Source organism: Rattus norvegicus, chromosome 2 (genome assembly GCF_036323735.1).
Source record: "Rattus norvegicus strain BN/NHsdMcwi chromosome 2, GRCr8, whole genome shotgun sequence".
NCBI lineage: Eukaryota > Metazoa > Chordata > Mammalia > Rodentia > Muridae > Rattus > Rattus norvegicus.
In genome coordinates, this window is record NC_086020.1 from 236479946 (window position 1) to 236495095 (window position 15150).

The following is a 15150-nucleotide window of genomic DNA, read 5'->3' on the forward strand; positions in this document are numbered from 1 at the left end:
AAGGCCAGAAACAACAGAAGAAAAAAAAACAAAACATGAGTTTCCTAGGGTCATCCGCAGTGAGAATTTTTGTGCCTTTAAAAGCACAGAAACATTATGGGAATGTGTTTTCTTTTTAATCCCAGGTGCGAGACAGGGGGCTGCTTTGGATTGACTGTGATTTGCCTCGTGCTGTAGCTGGGGCATGATTTTGCCAGATGCTGTGTCTCTGTGCGTGTGTGACGTTTGGAATCCTGGGAACTCTTCAGGGGTAACATTAGCGCCCTGAGAGGTGGAGCTGCTGTTGGTGAGTTTTTGGTCATTGGTTGGATGCTGTTGGTGGTGGTTTGTTACGTAGTCGTGTGCAAAGAAGGTGCCCGAATCATCAGTAAGGAGTTTAACAACAATGACACCCCCTCGCCCCTCTATTCTTTTTTACTTTCCTATCTAATGTTAAGGGGTTGAAAAGGTGGGGGAGGGTGGAAGAAAGAGAAACCCACAAAGTAGCAAAGAGAAGTACACTTACCCAATATCCAGTGGTCAGCCCTGAAATTACTATATACATACACTAAATTGGCCAAGGAGGTACTATTTATATATTTAGGCAAATGTATGCATGTATATTAATAACAAACATAATATTCTTAACAAAAAAGACAGGATGTTGAGAGGAGCAAGGGGGTATGTTTAGTTGAAAAAATATATTTATAAATAATATATATATATATATACATATATATATATATATGGGTTCTTTCCAGCTTCCGGCTATTATAAATAAGGCTGCTATGAACATAGTGGAGTACGTGTCCTTGTTATATGTTGAAGCATCTTTTGGGTATATGCCAAGGAGTACTATAGCTGGGTCCTCAGGCAGTGGAATGTCCAACTTTCTGAGGAGCCTCCAGACTGATTTCCAGAGTGGTTGTACCAGTTTGCAGCCCTACCAACAATGGAGGAGTGTTCTTCTTTCTCCACATCCTCACCAGCATCTGCTGTCACCTGAGTTTTTGATCTTAGCCATTCTGATGGTGTGAGGTGGAATCTCAGGGTTGTTTTCATCTCTGAGCAAGGTTTCCAACTACCACGAAATTAAATTACAATTCAACAAAGGATCTGGAGGTTCCTCAGAAAATTGGACAGTGCACTACCTGAGGACCCAGCTATACCACTCCTGGGCATATACCCAAAAGATGCTCCAACATATAACAAGGACACAAGCTCCACTATGTTCATAGCAACCTTATTTATAATAGCTATAAAGAACCCAGATGTCCCCCAACAGAGGAATGGATACAGAAAATGTGGTACATCTACACAATGGAGTACTACTCAGCTATCAAAAACAATGATTTCATGAAATTCATAGGCAAATGGTTGGAACTGGAAAATATCATCCTGAGTGAGGTAACCCAATCACAAAAAACATACATGGTATGCACCCATTGATAAGTGGCTATTAGCCCAAAAGCTTAGATTACCCAAGATACAATCCACAGACCACATGAAGCTCAAGAAGAAGGATGACCAAAATGTGGATTCTTCAGTCCTTCTTAGAAGGGGGAACAAAAATAGTAATAGGAAGAAATATGGAGACAAAGTTTGGAGCAGAGACTGAAGGAAAGGCCATCCAGAGCCTGCCCCACCTGGGAATCTGGCCCATATTTATACAGCCACTAAACCCAGACCATATTGCTAATGTCAAGAAGAGCATGCTGACAGGAGCCTGATATAGCTGTCTCCTGAGAGGCTCTGCCAAAGCATGACAAATCCAGAGGTGGATGCTTGCAGCCAACCGTTGAACTGAGGACAGGGCCCCATTGGAGGAGTTAAAGAAAGGATTGAAGAAGTGGAAGGGGTTTGCAACCCCATAAGAACAACAAAACCAACCAACCAGAGCTCCCAGGAACTAAACCTCCATCCAAAGATTACACATGGTTAGACCCATGGCTCCAGCTGCATATGTAGCAGAGGATTACCTTGCGTAGCAATGGGAGGAGAAGCCCTTGACCCCCCAGTGTAGGTGAATGCCAGGGTGGGGAGCAGGAAGGGGTCAGTAGATGGGTGGGGGAAACACCCTCATAGAAGAAGTGGGAGGGGGATGGATAGGGGTTTTATGGACAGGAAACTGGGAAAGGAGATAACATTTGAAATGTAAATTTAAAAAAATCCAATAAAAAATTAAATAAATAATATAATATACCTACACACATAAATATATAGAATTTATGCATTATATGTAAAATGCAATATGTAAATATATAAAATGTAAAATGTAAAATATAATACACACACACATACACACACACACGCATGTTTTTGTAAGTTCTGTGCAAACGAGGTCCTGAACTCTGAACACACCAATGAATGTGTGTTGGTTGGTTTTTTTCTCATCCTTCTTTATGACTGTGAAGAAAAGATGAGTGTTTCTTTGTGTTTGTGTCCCAGGACAGTGCTATTCACCCTGGGACTTGTTCTTTGGGTTAGACAGGAACACAATAAGATTTACATACAAAATAGAGCAACTGTGCGTCAATAAGGAAGCCACGTTACCCCAGTAGGGAGCCTGGAATCGGGATATTCTTCATGATGAAGACAATCAGAAAGTCTTAGGGGATGGACCATTCTTTAGAAAATTTAGGTGTGGAGAAGCTCATTTTCCAGAACAGGGAAAAGTTGGTATTTGATCTCAGACCATTTAACTCTAGAGTCTGGATTTAAGACATATTGGCGAACCGTAGTTTTCAGAAGTTAGATCAGGAGAATTAATCTTGAAAATCAATCTGAGTGCGTTCTATTGTTTCTAGTTAAGCAGTCAGTAAGAGAGGCAAGAGAATGTGGAGCACTGTGATAGACTTCCTTCTTGTTTAAATACCGGGCCGAACAGTGGACTTTCCTAGTCAGGTTTGCCTTCAGTTTGAGTCTTTCAGGACTTCACCATCACTTTTTGATCACTTCGAGGGCAGAAATATTTCAGTGTCATTCTTGAGTTGGATCTAAACTCAAAAGTGGACAACAAAACTAAAGAGCACATTGTCACGATATTCTAGATGTGAGACCTCTGCTTTTGTACGTGACTTTTATTAACTTAAATTAAAATTAATTCGATTTTATTAAACTAAATAAGTGACTGTATTCTCTGTCTCTGTTGCTGATTTCTGAAATGTACTTTGCTTCATGGAGAAATGTAACACTGAAGGTTCGGTATAGAGGTAACGGCCAATCAGCTTGCAGTATAGAGGTAACGACCAATCAGCTTTCAGTTTCTTCCTTCCCTCCCCCTCTCCTCCTCCTCCCACTCTCTCTTTCTCCCCACCCCTCTCTCCTTCCCTCCCTCCTTTCTTTCTTCCTCCTCCCCCTCCCCTCCCCCCCTCCTCCTCTTCCTCCTCCTCCTCCTCTTTTTGAGACCGGCTTTTGTGTACTCCAGGTTGACCTCTAACTTTGCTATGTAGCTCATGATGTCTTTAAACTCCTGGTCCATCCCACTCTACTTTCCAAGTGTGGGGTTTCTGCAGAGCCTCCCTATGTCCAGCAGTCTGATTCCAAAGAGGCCAATGACAATGAACTATAGGTATTTCCCAGTTCATCATCAAATATATTCACTGAGAATTTAAAGTCTTATTTTAATGAAGACCTTTCCTACTCTATTTTTTGGGCCCCTCTTTGGTCCTTTGTGAAGCCTACTTTCTTTTGTTCATGTATTTGAATGCTTCTTTTGTAATAACTAATTTTAGGAGACACTTAACCTAGACTCAGGTTTGAAATGCTATCCCTGGGGATGCAGGTGAGGCTGTCTCTGGAAGAGGTTAACATTTGGATCTGTGAGACTGAGCCAAGATTGTCATCTCTCATCCAATGTCTTTAGAATCCACGGAGAACAAAACCGCTAAGAAAGCAGGTTGGAGATGTGCCTCAACACTTCAGAGTGTATTCTGCTCTCGCAGAGGACCTGGATTCAGTTCCCAGGACCCACGCTAGTCACTCCTATCCATTCGTAACCCTGGGTTCAGGGAATTCAATGCTTCTGGCTTGCTTTGGCACCTGAACTCATACACATACAACCATACTTAGACCCCCCCCCACACACACACACTTGTAATTGACAGGGATAAAAAAATCTGAAATATATATAGTAAGGCAAATCTATTCTTTTGCCTGGAATAGAGACTCCCATCTTGTCTGTGACAGAACTGCTATGGAATATGGGAAGCACTACATGAGGCAACCCAGAAAAACACTTCAAGCAGGAGTTTGACACCTAAAAATCTCAATGAGTATCATAGCTATTATTAAATGCCAGGTGCTGTTGTGACTGTCAATGTTGACGTATGATTGCTGGTTAAAATTTGTTTTCATGGCTTTGTTTTGTAAAACTGTAAATAGAGTCTTCCAGGGTTTACACTGGGAATGAGATGGCCCCGAGCTGCCCGAGACTACGGGAAAACCCGGCTGGTTGCATCGAAACCATTTCTGCATGTTCCTATCTTCAACTATCAGGTGTGTCCCAGCTTGCAGTCCAAGCTTGATAACGTCTGTGAAATCTTCCCACACTGTCTTCACTTGAAACAGTTTTTCTTCCCATCTACTTGAGTCACTGCCGTGGCACCCCACCTGCTTATCTTGGGTGAATTTGCACAAACAGCATATCATCTCAGTAGCTCCTACATTTTCCTTCTGCCAACAAAATTCCCCCTCACGACTTTAACCTCTCTCGTCCCATTTCCTTAGCTGTCAAACAAGGAAGGCAGTATCTTTCTAAAAGGACCATTGGAAAAGTTAAATAAATAATGCTCAAAGCATTTAGTGTCCTGCACTGCTAGGTTATCCATGTGGTGAGATCTTCTTAAAAAAGGAATCTCAAACCAATATCATTAAATAAACAAATAAAAGAGAGAAATTAAAAAAAGAGAGAGAGAGAGCACTTGTCACAGCGAGTGACCCTCCACCACGCAGGAAATCTCTTGCTGCCTTTCACCCGCAAGGAGGATGAGCACACTTCTGTGTTCTGCGCCCCATCCCTGTGCTCTGTACAAGTGTGGGATGGGATCAGTGGGCATAGCCTCCCAAGGACTTGAAGACCTGTTTCATGGATTAAATACAAGTTAGAGTGGGGAAGGTTCTGTGGAGAGCTATAGCTCAGCACTGGGGGACCCAGAATGAGAAAATAACTTCTCAAGGGGAAGAGAATCTGGAAAGCCTTTGGGGAGGAAGTTTGTTCTAGGTTACAGCTGCGGACAGACCGACCTTGGTCTTTCATCTTGGGCCTTTCAGATTTAGTTTAACTTGCTGCTTTGAGGCAGGGTCTTGCTAAGTTGACCTGACTGGATTTGGAGCTCAGCATAGATTTGCCTGCCTCTGCCTCCCAAGGGCTGACATCGAAGGCTTCGGTCATTATAGCCAAGCCTTCAGTCAAACTGCAAGTTACATGTGACACATGATACACTCCAGAAGGATAGCAGAGCGTAATCTCAGAAATCACTCGAGAGCAGTTCTTTTTGTTTCCATGTAAACAGTAGTTCTCAGCCCAAGATTCAAGAGAACTTGGACTTTTTGGGTAGATTTTGTCTGACAAGAAGACTCTCTGTCTTGTGTAAATGTTAGACAATACTCATCTGCTGCCAGGCTTTTGGTATGGTTTGAAATGACCTATTTCTCTAAAGCCCTTCTATGACTGTGCTCTTCAGAGTGACCACAAAGCCAGAGCCATTCTTACAGGAGTCAGCTGCTGTGAAGGTGGATATCCTGAGTGAATGCTTCTTCACAGGCTCCTGCTTGCCCTTGATCTGTATCAAGAAATTCTTGGTGTCCTTGTCAGAACCCAAAAACTCACTCCACCTTAATCCTCTGAGCCTCCAAAACCCTTCCTCCATACATTACCCATTTTCCAGTGTTCTGTTGAGTAACAGAACAGAGATTAATATGTTAAAGCCATTTGCTGACTTATGGATTCTGCCTGTTTTTCTTTCGCTTTCTCATTTAAAAAAAATCGCAGAGAACATGTAATAATGCCTTAGCAGACTTTAAAATTTTTTCTTTTTTTCTGGAGCCAGTATCATGTGGTGCAGCTCAGGCTAGCCCAAAACTGGGCTATGTAGCTTAGGCTGATTTATAAACCTTCTACCTTGTCACCCAATTGCTGCAGTCACAGTTATGCACTGCCACATCTTCAGGATCTCCATGAAAGGATTTTATAATCCAAAGGTCAGCTAGATAGTTCTTTCACTATAAACATTCATTTTAAGATTGCTCTGTCGAGTTGGATTTCAATTTGAAATCACCACATGTACTCATTGTCTACAGAGCACTGCTTTTTCTCGTCTGTCTGTTGAGTTTCCCAATGCTGTCTGGAAATTAGTTTGTGCTTTTCTTTTCGCTGGTTAATAATGAAAATAGACATCATTTTCTCCTCCTGGGCTTTGTATTCTGTTTCCTTGTGTAATTATTTTTATAAAATTACATGTTATATTTTCCACAATAGTTTTTAGATATTAATATGTAGAAAATGACTTGTTCAGCTTAACTCATCCTTCCCAAAGGTAGATTAAGGAAATACTCTGATCGACATATAGCAACTTATAATTTTAATAGACTCAGATAGGAAATTGACAGTATTGAACATTCCCTTTTATGTTACAAAGAGTTATAGACAACGAGGAGAGTAAATTTCAATTCAAAGATGGAATTTTAGCTCTACTGCAAATTTCTAGTTTAAAATATGAATAAAGTTGCAACAAATACCAAAACTGTCAAACAGGGTACAGGCATTTTGTTACCCAGATTAGGGTTGCTGGGTTCCCGTGGAGGAATAAAGTTGACAGCCTGTGCGATGTTGGAGACCTCAGAGGTGAGACCGGCTTCATTTTCGGCCTGAATTGCAATGTAGATCTGGGTGCCGTTTTCTATTTTAAAACTTGCTGGTTTGAATTTAAACGTTTCTTCTGAGCCAGCCTCTTTAGGTATCAGACCGGAAGTATTCACTAAAGTAGCGTCGTTAAAATCTTGGAGACCAGGAGGATGCCGGCTCATTCTGATGACGTATCTGTGCGCTGGAAGAGAGAGACACCATGCTGGTTAGAGTCGTGAGGATGGGTGTCTGCCTCTGCACAGCGCCTGTGTGGGAGTTCCGGGCAGCGCATGCGGGCTTTAGACTGAGAGCCCAGATACGGTTTCTGTCTGGTTATCCCATCTCACTGACTTTAAAACAAGTATACAAACAATTATTAAAACGCAAAATGTCCAGTTTCAGTGCCACAGGAATGTTTACTTCAGCATCGTATATTACCAGCCTTCCACCCAGAGTCCAGGCTTCTTTATAGAAAGATACAGAAAGAACAGAACTCTGTTGTAAATTAGAACAAGGGACGCATAATGTTCATGTGGAGTAAAACCGTAAGTATCTTCTGTTTTCTTTCCTTTAACTAAGTTGAAAGAAGGAGCGATGGGGAGCACTCAGAGAAGCACAGTTACGGGGAGGACGGAAGGGCAGGAGTCACAGGTCCCAGATGCTGAAAGAGGACTAAGCGCCGGCTCAGGGCCTCTTCCCACCTCGGCGAGCACCTTGGTCTACACTGTCGTCTTCCTTGGTCTACACTGTCGTCTTCCTTGGTCTACACTGTCGTCTTTCTGATCTCCGTTATTTAAAGTGTGAAGCACAGATTTAGTCATTTTATTAATCTAACAGGAAGCTTTTGACTGCCAGGATTCTGCACGTGATATTTGTGAATGGTAATGAGTAGAAAGTGTTTAGAACCGTGTAGTGGATGTGTAATCAATGCATGACGGGAAGGCCAGCTGCTGAAACCACTGTTTTATCAAGAAAGGAAAGGAAGACGCCCGCGGGAGTACCACATTCCTGACTGATTTTAGAAATCTATCAGAAATGGACATAAAGCGTCTTATGAACTGCAAGGATAAAATATTTATAACCCTTACTTGGTATGAAGACTTTATTTTTTTATGTTTTTAGGTAATGTTGGAGATACTTAAACTCTGAGGTAAATGACTGTTTTTTCTTCCTTAATTAAATCCTCTGATTAACATCGAGCTTCTCCATGGGTAAGTCCTGTCCATTCCACAATTATTCATACAGGCCTTGTTTTTCATTTAGGTGGATCTGTCTGTCTGTCTACCAATCATCTATGTATCTATCCTCTATCTATCTATCTATCTATCTATCTATCTATCTATCTATCTATCTATCTCTGTCTGTCTGTCTGTCTGTCTGTCTGTCTGCCTGCCTGCCTGTCTGTCTGTCTGTCTGCCTGTCCGCAGTTATCTGTTTACCTGGTGTATTTTGTACTTCGTTGACTTCTAAGAGCCAACCTCGTTCCAGAATAGTGGGGTTACTGTTACTTATTCCACAAATGTTACCCATAAATAAGACATTGGAGAAGCTTTAGAAAAATGAAACATAATGGGGTTTCTTTCAGAACATTTTAAAACTCAGTATCAAACTCACCTCTTCCTTTATCGAGAACCTTGCCAGGGGCCGTCCAGGTAAGGTGAATATGATCACCTTTAAACTCGGCCTCCAGGTCTGTAACTTTACTGGGTGGGAACACATGAGCGTGGCCGCCATCAGGGGGCGCTCCGGACACAGTAAACGACTCTCCAGAGGTTAGTCTGCTGAAGTCTTCCACTGCAGCTTCTGTAGCTTCTTCTGGGACTTCCGGTCTGGGTGGATTCAGTATAATTTGATCTACACCCCCGTAACAAACAAACAAAAACAAATATATTGTAACTTTTATGCTGTCATGTCCTTGTAACGTGATCTCGCAGATAGTCAGTGCAGATATTGAAAAGTTCGTTTTCATGAAGGAAAAGCTTGTTTCAGCGTCCTTTTGAAGTGGGCGAGGGGACGTGACATTTTAGTTAAGCTGCATTTTAACCCATCTTTATCTCATACTCGCCTGTAAATTTTTTTGAGGACAAGAACTGTGTCTTATCCGTATTTGTAGCGTCAGCATCTAGCACAGAGCTTACTTCACAGAAGTGCTTAACATGTATGTGGAATGAATTGAGGCGGGTAGTAACATGCAGAATGGACCCATCGCCTGGATTTGACTGGAACATATCGATGACGGACTCCGTTATGCTTTTAATCTTTGCTATATTTTCCCCATCTTTATTAAATTAGGTATTTCTTATTTTCATTTCAAATGTTATTCCCTTTCCTGGTTTCCAAGCCAACATCCCCCTAGTCCCTCCCCCTCCCCTTCTATATGGGTGTTCCCCTCCCCACCTAAACCAGACATTTCCGTTTGACTGTTACTAACCATTTTCAACGTAGCCAGGTATATAAAGAGCCTTATTCTTTTGTTTCAGATTTAGTTTCGTGATGTTTTTTCTTGCCTGGGCACTGACTTTTAAGCTGTATCTGCCGTTTCCATGAAACTCCGTGAAATATCTTGAGTAGATGCCATCATTTCTGAGTGTATCCGCACCTTGGCATTGAAATGTAAGAGTTAGTCATCTGGTAAGGGGAAAACGAGAGCTGTAACTGTGAGCACAGGGGATGGCGGTGGTCTCCTTAGGGTGGCACAGTTTCAAGCACAGGAATTCTAGAGTCACACTGTTTTGCTTCGAAGTTTGTTTTGGTTACATGATAATCCTGTGGTTTTGGAAGAACGCACAGTAGGTGTTCAGTCTTTTTTGGTGGTGCTCAGTGAGATAGTAGCAGCTGTTCTTTTTTTTTTTTTGGTTCTTTTTTTCGGAGCTGGGGACCGAACCCAGGGCCTTGCGCTTCCTAGGTAAGCGCTCTACCACTGAGCTAAATCCCCAGCCCCAGTAGCAGCTGTTCTTATTCCATATAAGAAACTCATCAAAATAAAAAAAATATAAAGGTAACAAAGTGGATTAAAACACTGACACTGGAAGTGAGGAAAACGGTCCTCGAGTTCCCTCTGTGGTTCAGGTAAAACCTGACAGCTGGGCAAAGGTTTAACTCATTGCAGCTCGATTCCATTCACTTTGGAATACAGTTCTTAAGTGTTCAGGGGAAGACTGAGACAGAACTCAGTGGAATGATTTTAAGTCCCCTGGTGTGGATACAGGCTCCATTACCTGCCCCGTTGTCCCAGAGCACCAGGGTGACTTGATGTCCAGTTTCAGATTCTATGACAGCTGTGACATTGGCTCCCAGAACAGGCAAAAACCCTTGGCTGACCCGTGCATACACAATCATCGGGCTAGGGTACTGGGCTGCGCTCTGACTCATGTGAGCGGTGGCCATGAGGGGCTGCGTGGTGGGACTTCTGGCTCGAGTGGTCACTGTCACAGTTAGCAACTGAGGTTTGACCCCCTTATTGAAGAGGCTGTAAGTCCAAGTTCCTGTCTGGAAAAAATTTCTCTGTAAGAGCTTTGCTAATATTTTCCTCCTCTATGCATAGGATATCTATCTATCTATCTATCTATCTATCTATCTATCTATCTATTTATCTATCTATCTGTATGTGTATGTATATGTACGTATATGTAATTGCTTAGATGTGTAAAAAGAGTGAGAGCTTTGGTGATGCTGGGATTGGAGCCAGGGCCCCTGCAAGCTAAGCTGGTGAACCATCGAGCTATTGCCCTGGTCTAAATAACGACTTTTAATATCTGATTTTATAAACTGATGATGTGGGTGTGAACCCTTCTGTGTCCCATGAAGCTCACTTTTTTTTTTTTTTTTTGGTTCTTTTTTTCGGAGCTGGGGACCGAACCCAGGGCCTGCCTTGCGCTTCCTAGGTAAGCGCTCTACCACTGAGCTAAATCCCCAGCCCCGAAGCTCACTTTTAAGATGAGCGATCTGTTGCTGCTTCAGGACTGGAAACATGGCTGATGCCTTTACTTTCTAACCTAAGTTGATGACTGACAGAGACGACAGAACAGACCTACCTCGGCGATGCCTGGGATCTGAAGGCGAACAGAGAAGATATTTAGCTTATCTTCCTGGAAATCCGAGGTCCTGTAGTTTTTCCCTTTCGGATCTTGAAGGATAATTTCTGGCTTTTGTACTGTCCAGGTGACAACAAAGAACGTGTCGTTGCCGACGGTACTGTCCACGGGAACTGTGCCACTTAGCCATTCCTTCTCCTTAATCTCCAGGGCTTTGCTCTCCAACTGTCACAGAAATTTTAAATAAGATGCAGAAAGCCTAGGTGTTGTTACTATGGCATTTTAAAGTTTAGGTAGTCCAGCGTAATTCTGAGTTTCAAAATTCTTTTCAGTTGAAACAACTTTTCGGTAAAAACAACATGTTAGGAATAAATGAAATAGCTGAAACTAAACTTATAAAAATTATAAAGATTGAAAGTAATCTAAGGAATAAAGGACTGTAGGAGACAAGGCATGTTTAAGCCATGGAAAACCAAATTCAATAGGGCAGTGTTTCTTCTACACAATGGAGCCATTTTGAGGTTAATGTGGTGGTTTTAATAGGTGAGGTCCCCATAGACTCATGTTTGCGTGCTTGGCCATAGGGAGAGGCACTAATAGGAGGTGTGGCCTTCCTGGAGAAAGCATGGCTGGTGGGCTTTGGGGTCTCTTATGCTCAAGCTAAGTCCAGGGTGGCATCCTTCTGATGCCTGCAGATCAAGGCGTAGGACTCTCAGCTACCTTTCCAGCACCATGTCTGCCTGTGTGCAGGATGTTTCCACCATGATGATGATGGACTGAACCTCTGAAACTGTAAGCCAGCCCCGATGTAAACTTTTCCTTGATAAGAGTTGCCTTGGTCATGGTGTCTCTTCACAGCAGTAAAACCCTAACTAAGCCAGCTAGGGAGCTAATAACTAGGGTGATGTGCATTCATTGAGACAGCAAGACAGTGAGAAAACAAAGGGTTTTGCTGACCTGCAGAGCCTGCTGGGACAGGCTGCCACTTTTGGATGAAATCCCACTGAAAGCGTCGATCAGGCCGTTGATGCCTTCACTGGCATAAAAGCGACGCCCTCCTAAAGGGACATTTTAAGTGGGGAAATCCTGTTTACTCTGTGTACTCTGAACCGGTTGTCGAGGACTTCAGTTGCACTCCCCAAAGATTACTTTTCAAGATCCTCAGGGTCCCAGGGAGGAATTACTTGCTCAAAGTCAGTGTGGTAAGAACCAAGGGAAACCTGAAGAACTTCAGTTGTTGGTTAGATTAATCAGTCACCAGGAGAGAGTGCAGGTTACTGTAGCAACGCCTAGATTCCGTGATATAATTGATAACACAACCGTGAGATTTAAGCCAGCTCTTCTAGGTGCGTGGCTTATTTTCTGGTTGGATCAAAACCGCATCAAGGATAACAAGACCCTGACCCTGTTTAGAGTGGAGGGAAGTAAAAATAGATAATGGGGACATTAAAGGGAAGAGAGAGGTTGCATGCATGCAAGAAGCTAAGAAAGAATAGGTTGCAGAGAACCGATTGCCTAAAATACGGCGTTCATTACACACTTATGTAACTTCTAGGTGGCAGAAAGCCCGCCTGGAAGACTAGTGAAGTAGCCACATGGGGGCTTGTGTGGTCAGGCTTAGAATATGTCAGGCTGTGATGAAATACTACTTGGTGGGGTGAGTTCTGAGTGGTAGTCAGGACTCTTCGGCGAATCATGTACAGTCTCTGGGTTCCCATTTGTTCTTTAAAATCTGGATGCCTGAAGACTTTCTGTCAAATCAAATGGTATTTTTAAACTGAGGAATAATTTTGGATGCCGTTGGGAAGCCATAGGGAAATAAGGCTATGATTATCGGCGCTGGTTGAAATTAGGCGAAAAATAAACTGTGACAACAGACAAGTGCCATGAGACCTTGGTCTACGGAAGAGCGGAGGGGAGGGGAAAAGAACCCAAGGAGCAAGAAACAATGATTGACTTTTAGACAGGGAAATTTTTGAGCAGTTTTTAGTTTATGGAGAAAGATCATGTTCAACAGAAAGACGACAGAACATTTTCTATCCAAACTCTGTTCTGAAGTTGTACCTGTCATGTCCGACAGAGTCTCCAGTTCTCGGGCAGCGTCAGGCCCCAGGGCAATGGTGTGAATGACGGCACCGCTGTGTTTGACCTCCTCAAAGCATGAACTTATTTGATCATCTTCCCCATCTGTTAGCAATACAATCTCAGAACCGCAAGTACTCTGGTCACTGGAGGTAATTGTCTGAAGGGGGAAAGGCACATTATTAATCACAGAAGAGTAATTTCTGAACAATAGAAAAAGTAAGAACAAACTGCTTTAGTCTTGGAAGAGTCCTTAGGCTTCTGCCTCAGTGTGAGCTAACTGTGTTATCATTCCCGGCTGAGCTGGCCTGTGGAACTGGGGGTAATGTACCAGTTTTGATAGCTGGAGTCTTGATAAACTTGGTCTTCCAATGCATGCATGAGTCACGGAAGTCCTATACAAAGTTAGTAAACATCTTCTCTTAATGTCCTAGCATGTACTTGGGGATAGGCAAGCGACCCAGGCGGTCTGGACAGCTGCATCAACTGGAGCTCAGCCCGACAGTGTGGCCGGGCTCACATGGACTCCCCAGGAAAAGCTGGTGGGTAAGCCGAGCCTTCAGGGCCAGGCTGGGGTTGATGAAACTGACCGAGTTGATTTACCCCAAAGCGTTTAGAGCAGAATGTGGCTGGGATCACGTGCTTCTAAGGCCAACATGTTCAGAGTAGCAGTGACTCCTTAGAGGCAAGAAGACTAGTCTAAGGGGTGACTTTCTATTTGGTCTCAATATTTGATGATGAATGGACTCAAGTGGAGGCTAGCTTAGGTTGGAAAACGTGAAAATCAAGATTTATCAACACGCAGTTGGCCACATCACCAAACAAGCGCTCCTAATGTTGTAGTTTATAATTTTAGCACCGTTAAACTTCCATCCGTATTAACTTCCACCCATGTTCTTCATGCTTGGTCCTTGGCTGCCTGAGGACTGCACCGTGCTCTGCGATTTTAAGTGTCAATTTGGTGGGCCAGGAATTTGGGTACCCACAGTATCAAATGGAACCCACAGCCTCCTTTCAGTTTTTCTCAATGACATTGCATTCTACTCATGGTGGTGCCAGAGAGACTCCTCACTCAGATTTCGCTATTCAATCACTGATCTCCCCTTGCGTGTGCACACCCCAGTGCCACTTAGCCCTGGATGTTCCACCAGGCGACCGGGGGCTGCGGAGAATGGCAAAGGTTACTTTCTTCTCTGCACAGATGATTGGTCTCCATCAGGTTAGACTATTAGTAAATGAGGAACCCGTGAACTCACGACCCTGGCTGAAAGTGAAAGAAGTGGTCAATGGCAAGGGATAGTAATTCATTTCTTTAACCTCAAATCCTTTTCTGAGTCCGTTGCAAATTGAAGTTCCGCCAGCAGCTTCTTGGGGAAGCTTTGCACTGATCTCTAGGTAGGAGCTGTCGTTGATCATTCTTATGAGGTTATTTTGGACTATAGCAATGCTATCAAACGTGACCAGGCCGACCAAGGATTCCTTCTCAAGGATTTGAATTAAGTACAGCTCTGCTGCTTGGTTCATTAGGGTGAGACGAGTGATGGGGTCTCCCTGTTTAAAGAAAAACATAAAGAATTACACAGTTGTGCACATGCACATGCACTCACAGATACATACATACATACACACATGTACACACACACATACACACGTGTACACATGCATTCGCGCACACACATGTATATATGAGAACAACTTGAGTCTTTTTAAATTTTGTCATATTAGTGAAAGACAAAAATCACCAAGGGCCATAGATCTTGATGATAATTGATTAGTATATTTTTAAGGCATATCTTCTTCAGTTTGGAGGTTTGAGAGTTAGCTCCAGCGGTTAGGTGCTCTTTTCTGTTCTTGAAAAAGATTCGGGTTCAGTTTCCAGAATCCAGATGTGGCTCACAACTGTCCACACCTCCACTTGCAGAGGACCTGAGTCCTCCTTCAGCCTTTGCAGTCCGAGACACACAAGTGACGCACACACATAAATCAGGCAATGCACTCACACACGTAAGATAACATAAATAAATCCTAAGACTGCTATCTATATTTGTAAAAGTCTTACCTTTTTATATAACAATCTAATATTTTCTCTGAATGAAATATTTTTAAAATGTATTTTTTTGGTAACTACCAAGTAGAAAAGTGTCAAAAGGGGTTGGGGATTTAGCTTAGTGGTAGAGCGCTTGCCAAGGAAGTGCAAGGCCCTGGGTTCGG

The 15150-nt window shown here is 42.9% G+C and overlaps 1 protein-coding gene and 1 long non-coding RNA gene across 2 annotated transcripts in view; one reads left to right on the top strand and one right to left on the bottom strand.

Annotated features, from left to right (window-relative positions):
* Window positions 1-6539: 6539 nt before the first annotated feature.
* Clca4l (chloride channel calcium activated 4-like) overlaps window positions 6540-15150 on the bottom strand; it is a 19999-nt gene continuing 11388 nt past the window's right edge. The window contains 8 exon segments of the mRNA NM_001077356.2: window positions 6540-7025; window positions 8438-8677; window positions 9255-9422; window positions 10042-10312; window positions 10858-11082; window positions 11815-11915; window positions 12922-13099; window positions 14257-14490. Coding sequence (NP_001070824.1) covers window positions 6688-7025; window positions 8438-8677; window positions 9255-9422; window positions 10042-10312; window positions 10858-11082; window positions 11815-11915; window positions 12922-13099; window positions 14257-14490 — 1755 coding nt within the window. The 3' untranslated portion in view covers window positions 6540-6687.
* Window positions 6965-8018, top strand: LOC134478851 (uncharacterized). The gene is made up of 2 exons (XR_001836945.3): window positions 6965-7368; window positions 7946-8018. It is a non-coding gene; the product is annotated as an uncharacterized LOC134478851 (long non-coding RNA).